This window comes from Rhinolophus ferrumequinum (genome assembly GCF_004115265.2).
Source record: "Rhinolophus ferrumequinum isolate MPI-CBG mRhiFer1 chromosome 5 unlocalized genomic scaffold, mRhiFer1_v1.p scaffold_110_arrow_ctg1, whole genome shotgun sequence".
Taxonomy (NCBI): domain Eukaryota; kingdom Metazoa; phylum Chordata; class Mammalia; order Chiroptera; family Rhinolophidae; genus Rhinolophus; species Rhinolophus ferrumequinum.
In genome coordinates, this window is record NW_022680355.1 from 13,053,803 (window position 1) to 13,067,499 (window position 13,697).

Below are 13,697 nucleotides of genomic sequence, written 5' to 3' on the forward strand. Positions count from 1 at the left end.
TATAATATAATATAACATAATACAATACCAGGTCTGATATGAATTTTTGCTCCAAAAGATGCCATTAGAGCTGATTGTCCAGCTAGGTCTTAGTTTTGGGGAAACATGGTACTTAATTTTCTTGTTAATACACAAATGGAATTCCGGTTACAATTTAAGATTGCCGATGAAGACAATGGAATTGTTTAGGTTTTTCTCGTACTACTAAAATATTTAAATAATAAAATGCGAATTGTAAACATTAATAGTATCACATAACACAATCAAATTCTACTTCTCAGAGTCTGCCGTTAAGCCTGTCATCAGGTCACTTTATAGTCCTGTGCACCACCTGCCAGCATCTCTTACTTTCCAATCAACTACAGCAAAAAAAAAAAAAAACCAGTTCCTCAAAACAGTCCTAGGACCAGGCTTCAGAACCTGGCAGGATCTACCCCCGTAACATAAGGCCATACTCACACTTTCTCCTAACACTTCATGAATAAACATCCCTTTATTCAAATAAGTTATATAATAACTAACTCTGGTATTTTTGATTCAACTTGGAATGATAAATAGAGTCATTCTGGCAAGACGGCGGTTTGCAATTCAAATTACAGAAATTTTCATAATGGGAAAAATAAAAATTAGTAGCATGATTCCTAAGGCACCTAATCCCAATATTTTTACTGCAACAGTAGAAACGCAGAGAACTACTTCTCGGTGTGTAAGCTGAGGGGTTTCAGGTGGACAGGTATCATCACACATCTTTACCTGCAATCTTACAGCCTTCCTTTCTGGGGACTGGCGGGCACCTGCTAGAACACCCCCAACCCCACATGTGAAGAGGCGCTGCTGCTACTTGTCAATAAATAACACTGCAACAGTCACTGGATTAAATGACTTCCTTACATTATCACCATAAACAATAATTATTTGTCAGCTGCCCTTTGTGAGCTTTGCGTGTGCTTATGAATAAATCAAGCCCTACTGATTTACTAAGCCAAAACGTTTACATTTTGCTCCTGTAAAAAGAGCTATAATCCTCCACTGCACTTAGTGACGCTGCTATGGAGCATGTTTTTTAATACTTTTAATAGGAAAGATTAGTACCGATTAGCTCATGAGCAGGAATACTGCTTTCTGAACGGCCAGTTGGCCACTAAACCCAGGTCTCTCTAAACGTGTCCTTATTAATGGCGCTCTCTGTCCGCTGATGGGAATTACATCTTAATGAAACACAGTGGCGCTGCTGTCATGCTATTTCCTTCCTTGTGACATGTAACATAATAATGACGGCCTGTATTGATTCGAAGATTAAATTCATGTAAAAGAGCAAGGCAGGAAAATACAGGATTGTAAACAATGCTACGTGCTTGGTAAAACTATCATCAAAAATCATAAAATGAGTCTTTCAGTGCAGTGATATTAGAAGATGTAGGACGACATTGGACAACCCAAAATGTCCTAAAACGTCTGGGGCACCACAATCTTCATCTGACCACGAGAGGCAATCCTCTCCCTTCTCTCATTAATGGGCAAAGTCTCCCCCAGACTCCCAGAAGCCTGCTTAATTAGTCCATATTTTGATGCCATCGTCCTGAATGATTTAACTCCACTTCCATGGATCCTTCTCACACAGGGACGACGATTGCCCGTTCTCTGGGTTCCATAGGGAAACCGGAGTCTACAATTCCTCACTGAACAAAATACTGCCCATTGCAGGAGACTACGGACCCTGGCGCTCACAATAATTTCCCAGTCCAGTTTCTAGTCCCTCAATCCACTGAAACTTCATCATCCCCAACAGTAACCTGGAAACTTGACTTCTGTTCTTTTGCTGATTCCTGGGCTAGATTTCCATAGACCGTCCTCATTCCAAAACAAACTCCATTCCTCTTACATACATGGGAAAACTAGCACTTTCTCCCTCCTTCTTTCCTGTACAAGGATCACAAACCAAAGCATGTTAGGCTGGAAAACTCTTTAGAAATTACATACTATAACCTCCTCATTTCAAAGATTTGAAAATTGAGAAGGGGCACTCACCCATGTAGGTAAAACAATGCCAAAGCAGGATAAGAGCCCCACCTCCTGGCTCCAAGGACCATGCTCCTCCCTTAGCCATGCCCCGCTATTCTCCACCTCCAATTCCTGGGATCAGTAACAAATCCCTCTATCACCAAGGAGCATCCCAAACAAAAACATCACAGATTGCTTGAAATCGTGTTAATATTCTCAGGGCCTTTGCCTTTCAAAGTGAATCGCCACAAAGACTGACCAGGTACAGCTGGAATTTACAACGATATTAGCTCTCTAAGACAGAGAAACACATGAACAAGAATCCTCATTCAAAAATAGATTCAACGATCCCCAGTGGGACAAAGCAATAATTATCCTACACTACACCGATCAATAAAACCTTTTGCCCCATGAACGTGCTGTTTTCTGACTTTGTTCTCTGCACCAAAGATTTGCAAGTCTCATTGATTACCTACCAAATTTTTTTCAAGTTCTTTAAAACGAGCAATAAAGAAATTCTCAAAATTAGCATAAGTTGTTACTGTTTGTATAGGGCCTTCCAATCTTTTAGTCACATCAATGGTTTCCCTCTTTACACGGTTTCTCCATTTTTCATTGTGAATTTGTCATTTTAAGTGTGTCTGTGTTGCCTAATAGCACAAAGGCAGTCGGAAACAAATCTGACGGTGCTTCGGAAACTGTCACTGCGGCCACATTTTTCATCCAAGTGAGAAAGAAGAATTGATGAATAAACTATGCCCTCTTCCTCAAGCAACAGCATGGATTTTTACCAAATGATCACATTAGCTCTTAAGAGTGTTAAAATTCAGTACACTGCAAGTTCTCCCTAAACCTTTTCACTAAAGACTCTTTAAATGAAACCATCTTGCATCCTTTCCAAGGGCATTTAGCTACTAAAGTGTCAAACTTTAAGAGTGAGTCATGAATAAGCGAGGACAGTGAAAGGGAAGGCTGCAGCCAGGGGTCAGGACCTGCATCTCGGTCCCCTTCTGTGTCCCTCTCTGGCAGTGCCCCCAAGTGTGTTTCTGCTCCCATGGATCAATGCATGTCTGCCTGTACCCTCCTGAGTGTATGTGGCCTTTGTGTGCAGAGCTGGGCAAATGGGAAGGTCTATAATTCTCTAACTAGAACTGCTATTTTCCCAATATTCCATCACTACAATTCATCCATCAATAATGGCTGATTTTGTGGAAGATCAGAAATCAAAGTGAAATTAATAACTTATTTTGCCGTGCGTAATGTGCTCCCATGTATAATGCGCACCCACATTTTTGGCCCAAAGTTTCAGGGAAAAACATCTTTTGTTTTAAGTTTTCAACTCAAATTTGTATTTGTTTACATTTGGGTACTTGTTTTTTTTATTGTAAAGGAATTTTAACGTTTATTTTTTAACATATTATGGTACAAGAAATTTTATATAACAAATAATTACAAAACACAAGAACAAATACAAGGTACAAGAAATTTTATGTACCGGTAACAAATTTACGATATTTACGCATCACAGAAGGCCAAGAACTCTTCGTCGTTGCAAGTTCATCATGAATTCAACAAAACCGATTATCGTATTCCGGGGAATTATTTTGCATATGGATATCATTATTTATTTCTAGAGTTACACTTTTAACTCATAAGCATAAATAAAAGAATTAAAAACATTTACACAGACACGGAATTAGTACTACCCATGTACAAGGCGCATCCTTATTTTTCCCTCACAAATTTGGCCAAAAAAGTTGCATTATACGCGGCAAAATATGGTATATAATATGTTCTCGCCTCAGTGGCTGTTTTAATTCAAAGCCAGATGAAACAGTAGTCAGCCTTTAAGAAGAAGGAAATCCTGTCACATGCTACCACAAAAGGACAAATGTTGCAGCATTCCCCTTATCTGACGCATGTAAAACCATCAAACACAAAGAAGCAGAAAGTAGAACAGCGGATGCCAGGTCCAGAGTAGGGGGATGGACAGTTACTGTTCAGTGGGTATGAAGTTTCAGTTATGCAGGATGAAAATGCTCCAGAGATCTGCTCTACCCCATCACGCTTACAGTTAGCAATAGTGTACCATACATTTAAAATTTTGTGGAAAAGGTAAAAATAAACAAATTAAAATGTCACTTCCGGCACAATTTAAGCTGGGCCTGGGACTCAGACAAGATTACCAAACGCATTACGGTATAGTGTTTACCCTATTCCTTGCTTATGCAGAACTAGAATGGGAGCTAGGAATAAAACCTGACCCATTAACGACCATTCTCCAGGGCTCACCTGAAAAGCGCTCCTCAACAGGGGTCAGAAATAAAGGCTCACACTTCTATGTATAAAGACCCAACCAAAACTGGAGGTGGGGGGAGGTGATCAAAGTCCTCTACTCAAAGAACCACACAATTCAAAGTACAGTTGCACCCAGATGTCCAACAATTGACAAATGGATAAAGAGAATGTGGTCCCTCCATACGATGGAATATGATTCCGCCATAAAAAGGAATGAAGTCCTGACCCATGCTACAATATGGATCAGCTTTGAATACAATATGCTGAGTACAAGAAGCAAGACACAAAAGGCCACAAATTATAGGATTCCATGGATGCAACAAGTCCAGGAAAACCAAGTCTATACAAACTGAAAGCAGATTCGTCACTGCCAGGGCCTGGGGGAAGGGATAATACAGAGTGACTGTTAACTGGGTACAGGGTTTAGTTATGGGGTGATGGAAATGCTCTGGAATTAGACAGTGATAACAGCTGCACAACCTTGTGACTATACTAAAAATCACCTAACTGCACACTTTCAAGGGATGAAGTTTATACTGTGTGAATTATATCTCATTGAAAACAATCAAAAAGAAAAATGAAAACAATCAATGTGGGGCACAGTTGCAAACATGATGCGCATTATGGGCACATGACGCCTTATGAGCAAAGCCAGGATGCGACCTCAGGTACCTAAGGAAGCATTAGATGACCTGCTATCTAAGGAGGAAGAGGAGAGGAAGAGGTTCTAGGCATAGGACAGAACAGGTGCAAAGAACCAAAGGAGAAGAGAACAAAGACCTTTGCTCCCTTGCTTCTGAGACAATAAAGGGTCGAGGTATTAGCGGAGGCCAAGGCAACAGATTTAATCCTTACACATCACATAAATGCAACTCAAACTTACGCATTTATTAAGACCCTCTCTTTAGCAGGAACTAAACATAACAAAGGGAAGTGAAAAACAAACAAACAAACAAAAAACCATAGCCCATTCCAACCTATCAAAATAACAAAACATCAAAACTTAAAAAGGAAGGTAAAATTCAAGTGCTCCGAAAGATGAAAACAATTGCGAATACGGTAGACAAATAAACCTTGGACTTCAGCTCTAAAACTCTGCAGATCACTTCACTGTAAAAATCTCCATTCAAAACGAAAAGTGGCAAGCTAAGAAGACACCCCACGTGCCTGAGAATTAGCACCAAAAGTCTCCAAGCATAACCGCTGCCATGAAATAGAATGAAACACAGAGGGGAGGGTGTTGAGATTCAAACATTCACCAACTTGGTTTTTTTCACTTTCTCCATCAGACGAGTTCCTGTGATGCATTTGTCACAAGCTGCCCCTTCTTTGACAGCAGGGTTTTTGAACTACTACTGGCCGTGTGAGCCCAACAATTCTTTGCTGGGTGGCTGTGCTCCCCACTGTAGGAAGTGTAGCAGCACTGGCCTCCGCCCACCAGATGCCAGAAGCTCCGCCCTCCTCTCCCTCTCACAGCCACACCTGCTTCCAGACATTGTCACATGTCCCCTGGAGGGTGAAACTGCCCCAGTAGAGAGCCACTATTTTTCTAGCAACTAAATGGATCTAATCTATACAAGCTTTGACAATTCCCTGGAGAGCAAAGTCATGTCTCCTCATGTGTTTGGTTTCCCACCCTGAAAGCCTCCCCACAAGAAGGCAGATTAAAACTTAGACCTGTTTCAGATGCTTTATAGCACTGTTCATAATGTCAAGTGCTAAAGCCAAAAAAAAGCAACATGAGCCATCACCCACGGGCAATGAGACTTCAGCCCTCAGCTTCCCTTCGTCCTCCTTTCCTACCTCTAACCGCCCACGTGAGGATAAAGCTCCAGGACCTTGTCTCATCACAGCCCGTGCTTGGCTCAGCTGTCACGATCAGCTCTGACATCTGAAAACGCACCCAGCTCCCCCTCACTCCGGCACCCTCAAGCTAATGAAACCCAGGAAGCAACCTATAAAGCGCTAGACCGTCCTTCTAAGTCAGTGATGGCACGGTGACGGGGCTTTCCCTACAAGCATCGTGAAGGAGGACGGCCGTAGGCCAGCCTGTCGCCCGGGCGCACGGGGCTCACCATCCGGGGGCATCAGGGCCTTGTTGTTCTGCGTGCACCAGCCCACGGGGTGCAGGTCCGCTATCACCACGTCACACCAGAAGTCGGCACGGCGGTCCTCCCCGTAACCACAGTAGCGCAGAAGCAGCAGCTGCCCGCAGGTGGTGATGACAGTGGCCACCCAGTATGTGTCCGGGTTGTTCTTATTGGCCACTTCCAATTTCATCCCTGGCTGGAAGTTGCTCTGAATGCTGATTTCAACCTGAAGGAACCAGAAACACAGCAAAACCATTATTATACCAGACGCATACATCGGAAGAGGTACCAGACCTGTTCAAAACGCAGCACCTGCAAACAGTATTTCTGCTGCCCTACGACAGCACTAAGGGAAATGTAATGCGAGCCACCAGCGTGGCGCTAAATTTCCTAGTAGCCACATTTAAAAAGAAAAAACAGATGGAATTTTAATAAGGTGTTTTATTTAACCCAACGTCACCACTGCAAGATGTAATCAATATAAAATATATTATTGAGATTGCCAACGAAGCCTCTGAAATCCGGTATGTGTTCTACACTTATGGCACATCCCAATTTGAACAACACACGTTCCATGTGCTCAATAGCTCCAGGTGTAAGCAGTACAGCCTTAGAAAATGGGTTTTCTTTTTTATTAATGAATGAAGGATTATAGTCTATTAGTATTTCCCAGCCCTGCCCCCCAAAGAAAGCTGTCCAGTCTGGTTAAAAAAAAAAAAAAAAAAAACACCACTAAGGCATCTGATCTCCATGAGTAGCAGCTGCTTAAGAGGTGACGGGATTACAAATGGCTCGTTCAAGGAGCCAATGACACTTTTCCTTTACACATGGCACACAGGTCTGAGGACACTGTGCTTCCTAAAAGGCACTCTACAGTGATTGAAAGGGAGGTGGGAGACCTGGTTGGATTAAAGCGAACAGGAGAGACTCCATATGGAAAGATATTGATCACTCATGGAAAGATATTGATCACTTATTGGTAAAGAAGGAAAGGAAAACGGTGTCGATAAACATCTCTTTCCAAACTGCCTCAAGGAATTTAACCAAGTCATCCCAGAAACGCTTTTACCTCTTGGTTTCATTAAATGCCACAACCACACTCAGAATAAACTAAGAATAAAAACATTATGAGTGTCAGTATAAAAAAGAGACTTGGGAATGTAATCTATTTTTATAAGGCCATGCAAATTTAATAAAGTCTTAAATTCCTTTTCAAAAGAACACCTCCAAAAAGAATAAAATGTTTCATTAAAATAAAAAACCCAAGTTCTGCTTTCTTAATTCGGCAAGAGAGCCAAAAGCAAGAACAGATTGAAAAAAATGCCCCAATTTGCTTACGACACTCAGGCTAAATCTTTGCCCTGGGTAGCCCAGTGGAACAAAATATTTCTCAGAATTAAATTTTCATTTCCAGTAGAGCAATACTAATGATGAAAAACTTAGGTCCTAGAAATTTAGTCTTTTCCTTGCTAATGATATATTGCCAAAATCTTATATAGAAGCAAAAATCTGACAAAAACTCAATCTTTAATTTCCTGGGACTTGCCCTCTGCTAGGCATGCGATTTGCATTGTTCAAAGAAATCATTATAAAAATGATTCTTTGGCTTGATCCAAATGTTTTCTGCATATTTATGGTATTTCCTCTAATTTGACTCATCTGCCCACAAAAGGCTATAAAACTTTTATGCATCCTTTCACAATAAATACATACACCCATTACACCTCCGAAGAAGACATTTCACTTATTTGCCTAGTTTGCTGGCTTTTATTTATTCTAATCAACCATACCATGTCAGGCTGTGTGTGTGTCTTTCCGTAGCAACGGCTGTCTGTCAAATTTGGCTTTTTGAAGTACAGAACGAGGCAAAACACCCACTGAGCACCTACCCTGGGCCCAGCCCTGTGTTACCCTGTTCCCCCGAAAATAAGACCTAGCCGGACAATCAGCTCTCATGCATCTTTTGGAGCAAAAATTAATATGAGACCTTATATTATATTATATTTTATTTTATTATATTATATTATATTATATTATATTATATTATATTATATTATATTATATTATATTATATTATATTATATTATATTATATTATATTATATTATATTATATTATATTATATTATATTATATTATATTATATTATATTATACCGGTCTTATAGTAAAATAAGACCGGGTCTTATATTAATTTTTGCTCCAAAAGATGCATTAGAGCTAATTGTCCGGCTAGATCTTATTTTCAGGGAAACGCGGTAGATGAGATAAGCTATAAGAACCAGGCCCATCTTACCTGTAGTTATCTGTGGAAAGCAAACGAATTTCCCCATCTCTTTATTTTTAGGAAATCTTGGCTGAATTTCCCTTTTCTTCTCATTCCCTTTCTCCCAACTAGGTTTGGCATCTTCCTGCAGACTCTCCTCCCTCCCTCCAAATGCAGAGCAGAGAGAGAAGGGGTGCTACGTACGTGTTTGAACGATGTGTGAGGGGCCGCACTGGCACCCATTTCTTCCAAGTACTCGCCCCAGTTAAAGCCGATTTCCTCCAAGCTTGAACCTTCTTCTGTAGAAAGATCAAAAACAAAAACCAATGAGAAGACACAGGGCTGGAGGCTCCAGCCACCTTCGGAGAGCAGAACAGGTCCCCTGGGACCTGCTTGTAAAGGAGGAGAGAACCAGCGTGAAGACGTGGGCATAAAATTCAGTTCTGGGTCCACCACAGCGGGAGATCCTAGGGGAACTCCTGGGTGAACATTTTCTGACAATTAACAGCTCCTGAAAAATGAAACAGGCTTTCCTAGTGAGTGATCAGTTCCTGCCCATCAGAAACATTCGAGACTGAGCCGTTAGGAGCCGCCTGCTACAGGGGGTGCCCGGATTAGAAGGCCTTGATGAACCTCATCACCAGGACCAGAAACAACCCAATGAGTCTCTCTTCTAAGCCGTGGTGAGTAAGGCCACAGTCTCCCTTTCTCCACTTCAACTGTGAGATCATTCCTTATGGCTCTTTATTCTTCATAAAAGTCTAATCTAGGCTATCAGCATCTTACCAAAAATTTTGTTTCCACCAACTCTGAATTCATTACAAGCCACGTTTCCAGTCTCTTCTCCCAATACCGTAAGCAGTAGAGACTTTCGCACTCACTCCGGTATTCATGTATTCGGGTTAACCAAGAGAGGAAAAGGTACCACTGTGGCTCCCATTGTGTGTGTCAGTAAGAAGAGTGCTGAAAAGAGCTGTTAGCCTTTGCTGTCTAAAAAAAAAAATCCTAAGCGCCCAAAAGCTCAGACCTAGAATGGGATTCAGAATATTACAAAACCTTTATGACCAGCACTGGTAACTTGAAGTGTACCGTTTTAACAATGAAATCCCAAACAAAAATGCCGCGTTCCTCACCATCCAGCCTTTTCGAATCTGTAATTTATTAGCACTTCCTCCACTGCATGTGCCCTGAGCAGCTGATTCTCTAAAGACATCTCAATGAGCAATAGATAAACACACACAATGTTTACCAGCGGAGGGCTCATAAACCCAGAGCAAATATTTACCGATGATTCATAAACCTCCTAAACCCATAAACATTTTATCAAGGAAACGCGGACAACCTCTCGCCTCTGCAAATGAACCAATCGTAGGCATTACCCCATGATGTAATGAAAATAGGCTATGAAAAGCGACTAAGAAAATGTCACAATTTAAAAGAAAACAGGCTCGTTCAGTAGTGACAATCCAGTTTGGGAAAACAGAAAGCTGTTTATGTGGCCAGAATGTTTCATAACAAATAGAAAAAGAATACCTTAATAAAAGTTGCAGTACAAGCTACTTTACAGTGAAAACCGGAACAAACAAACACCTTTTTTTACGTCATCAAATCTTGGGTTGTACAAGTTTACAATCTGAAATGAGGCTAACTTTGCAAGGCTGAATAGTAAAAGCCCATAACCGCTACCCGATTTTTTTAAAATGGAGAGAATTGGCAGATTCAGCATAAGCAAAATCTTACAGAGCACCTCTTTCTGTGCTAGGTATTTTACTTCAATGTGGAAAGAGAAAGGAAGACATTAAATCTTTGTTATTTTAATTGCTGGTAATCTGCTCATACTATCAGAAGGATTAGAAAATAGTTCCATTGTGGGTATAAAACAGACACCGCGTTCCAATGCAAGTTGGACAGGAATGGGCGACGCCAACCCTAGTTCTGAGTGCGCAGCTGCAGGACTACACGAGGGAGGAGGGGGCCGTCACCTGAATGGAGGTCCTCATGGCTGTCTCAGCTACCCAGGCAGCCAGAGAGATGGTCCAGGAAAAAAAAACAAACAACAAAACATAAAAATGACCCAATCTCCCAGCGAAGGGAGGCAACAACTATTGGAAAGAGAGTTTAAAATAAAAGGGGAGGGGGACATTATGCAGTCACACAGAACTAGTTCTCAGCATGAAGAATAAGAGATCCAAATTTCTCTAATAAGAATATTGACTCCTGGGGTGGCCAGTTGGCTCACTTGGTTGGAACGCAGTGCTCATGGCACCGAGGTCACCTGTTCGATTCCTACATGGGCCTGTGAGCTGCGCCCTCCACAACTAGATTGAAAACGACTTGACTTGGAGCTGATGGGTCCTGGAAAAACACAGTTTCCCAATATTCCACAATTAAAAAAAAAAAAAAGAACATCGACTCCTTTTCTTCCAGAATAGAAGAGCCTGTGGGACTCTTATTCATATATTCTAATACCAGGGGAAAAAAAGAAAACTCAAGCCCACGTTTCCAGAATAATTTTTTTTTTACTTAGGCTTGCCCAATCTAAATGTGCAATACTATTTTATCTATAGACTTCATCAGGAAATTACATTTAGCTGGCCTGGAAAAATAATGTCAAAGATTCCATTTATCAGTATGTCAACATAGTCTTTTGCTTGCTTTTATCAAGGCAATTGGGGAAGCCTAGAGCCCAGAAATCCAATTTTGTTCCATGTCCTTCTCGGTGTTTCTGTCCTTTCTGACCACTGGGAAGGCCTTCGGTTGGTCTGCCCTTGCTTATCCCAGTGGTGTCCTCACGGCTCCCAAAGGAGAAGTCGTTTTTCCACTGTGCCCATTTCATTCACGGGACTCTGGTGTCAGCTATCAACCCCAACTCCTTAGGAAAAGAGGCAAAACTGAAAACGAGAAAACTGTTAATGACATTCTGAGTCCTTGTTTTAAGCTGCAGTTTTCAGAGGGACGGATCATGAGTGCAAGGACCGCGGCAGCTGGCCATGGGGACCAAGGAACCCGAAACACAAAACACCAGAAGCAGCCAGGTCAGACTTCCATCTTTGGGCCCCATGATTCAGTTCGAGAAGAGATGGAGGCACTTATGTGTAGTCACCTGTCAGGGAGACGCAGTCATGTGTCGCATAACACATGAGGAGAGGGGACGGGAGACGAGTGGAGGAAGAGAGCAAGAAAGAATGTGAGTGTGTATCCAGGGTGACTTCTCCCTGCACCAAGGGCAGGCATGGCCCAGTGTTTCAGAGTTCAAGGCTGCAAGCCTCAGGATGACAGAGAGGAGATCCCAGCTCCAATGTGAGAGCCAAGGGACTGAACTTTGTCAACCAGCTGCCTCATCTGCTATTTCACTGGGTTGTGAAAGGATGAAATGATTCAACACATGTAAAGTGTTCTTTGCAGAGAGTGACTCCCATGAAGACAGGGTCAGGTACCTATTGTCCCTCATTTGAGAGTCAATGTACAACCAGCTGAAGAATGCTGAAGTTGCCTTCTGCTCCAATCCGAGATGGAAATCTCATCTGAAATGCTTCCCGGGGCAAGACCCTTAGCACCAAGACACCACCAGGCCCTAAGCATGTCACACTTGGTCCCAGAACCAAATATCCGCACAACGAATGCCAGATAGAAGATACCGTGTTTCCCCAAAAATAAAACCTAGCCAAACAATCAGCTCTAATGCGTCTTTTGGAGCAAAAATTAATATAAGACCCGGTATTTTATCATATCATATCATATCATATCATATCATATCATATCATACCCAATCTTATATTATAGTAACATAAGATTGGGTCTTATATTAATTTTTGCTCCAAAAGACACATTAGAGCTGATTGTCCACATGGAGAAGAAGAAAAAAAAGGTCACAGCCACTATCTAAAAAACTGTTAAGATTAGAGCTATTTAGAACTACTAGTTCCATTAAAGATATGAATACCTTGGCTGATTCGGACTTCCCAGCACATAGGAGCAAGGACCTGGCACACACGATGGGCGTTCTGTGTGGCATAGCCCAGCCAGGGGCATAGGATTCTGGCACTCACACTTCCCCCTCCATAAGATCACCCACAAAAAAATTCAGTACAAATCATTTTCCTGACACTGTATTATTGTTAATGAGTTTCAGAGTGTCCTTAAGCTAGAGAGATATACTGCAGCTGCCTGAAAAACGTACACACAGTTGGCTTTTGAACAGTTCTGAAAACATACTACTGAAAATGATGCTGTTACAGACATCAGAGGTGTGCACAACAAAAATATGGTAAAAGTTCCAGGACTCCGAAAGGGAAAAAATAACCTCACTCAGCAAACGTAAGAAGGACTTTTTGAAAAGGCATATCTGTGCTTAAATAAAAGTAGAATTAGTAGGATGAACCTTCAGCCTATGGGACTATGCCTTCTCAGAAAAAGGGCTTCCATATTTCCACTAGGAGACGAAAATTAAGCCCTGCTTTTAGAAGTTTTCTCACTCCTACTTTATATATAGAAAAGTTGAAAGGGGAAGAATGAGCTGATTTTGAAGCAGATACTAACATCTTTCAGGCAATTACTTCAGGGGTTTCCAGATTTTTTCCAGATAAAGATATAATCAGAGAAATGTAATCTAATAATTTCAATGACATCAAGCAACCTGTAATTGCCATTGACAGGTCTCAGCAAAATGTGAAAACAAATAATTCCGTGTCTTCTTTGGACTATGGTCAAATTTCCCACTGAATTAACAACTGACACTTTTGTACCTGAGTTCACCTACAGCTAATGTTTATGATTCTGAGAGCTAAGTTGTCCTTATTTAATTTGTTGTTATGGAATAGTGCAATCCTTTAAAAAAAATATTTTAAAATTAAACTATTGTGTAAGTATTTAGAAAAAGATGCATTTATAGATTCATTGGTTAAATATCAAAATTCAATCAAAGTGGTTTGGTTTGTTTTGTTTTAGATTTCCAAAAAGGAGAAATACTTGACCACAAATTCAGAGGATGCAAATTTCTTTCCCACAATGCACTTTTCTGAAAGCTATTTAAGGGAAGTGGCACC

General features: G+C 41.2%; 1 protein-coding gene across 4 annotated transcripts in view; it reads right to left on the reverse strand.

Annotated features, from left to right (window-relative positions):
- Window positions 1-13,697, reverse strand: part of SFMBT2 (Scm like with four mbt domains 2) — a 198,284-nt gene that overhangs the window by 158,614 nt on the left and 25,973 nt on the right. For all 4 annotated transcript variants that reach the window (XM_033100786.1, XM_033100785.1, XM_033100787.1 and 1 more), the window contains exons 3-4: window positions 8,857-8,951; window positions 6,375-6,615 (exon numbers count right to left, since the gene is read on the reverse strand). In XM_033100786.1, the coding sequence (XP_032956677.1) occupies window positions 6,375-6,615; window positions 8,857-8,951 (336 nt within the window). The remainder of the gene's footprint in view (window positions 1-6,374; window positions 6,616-8,856; window positions 8,952-13,697) is intronic.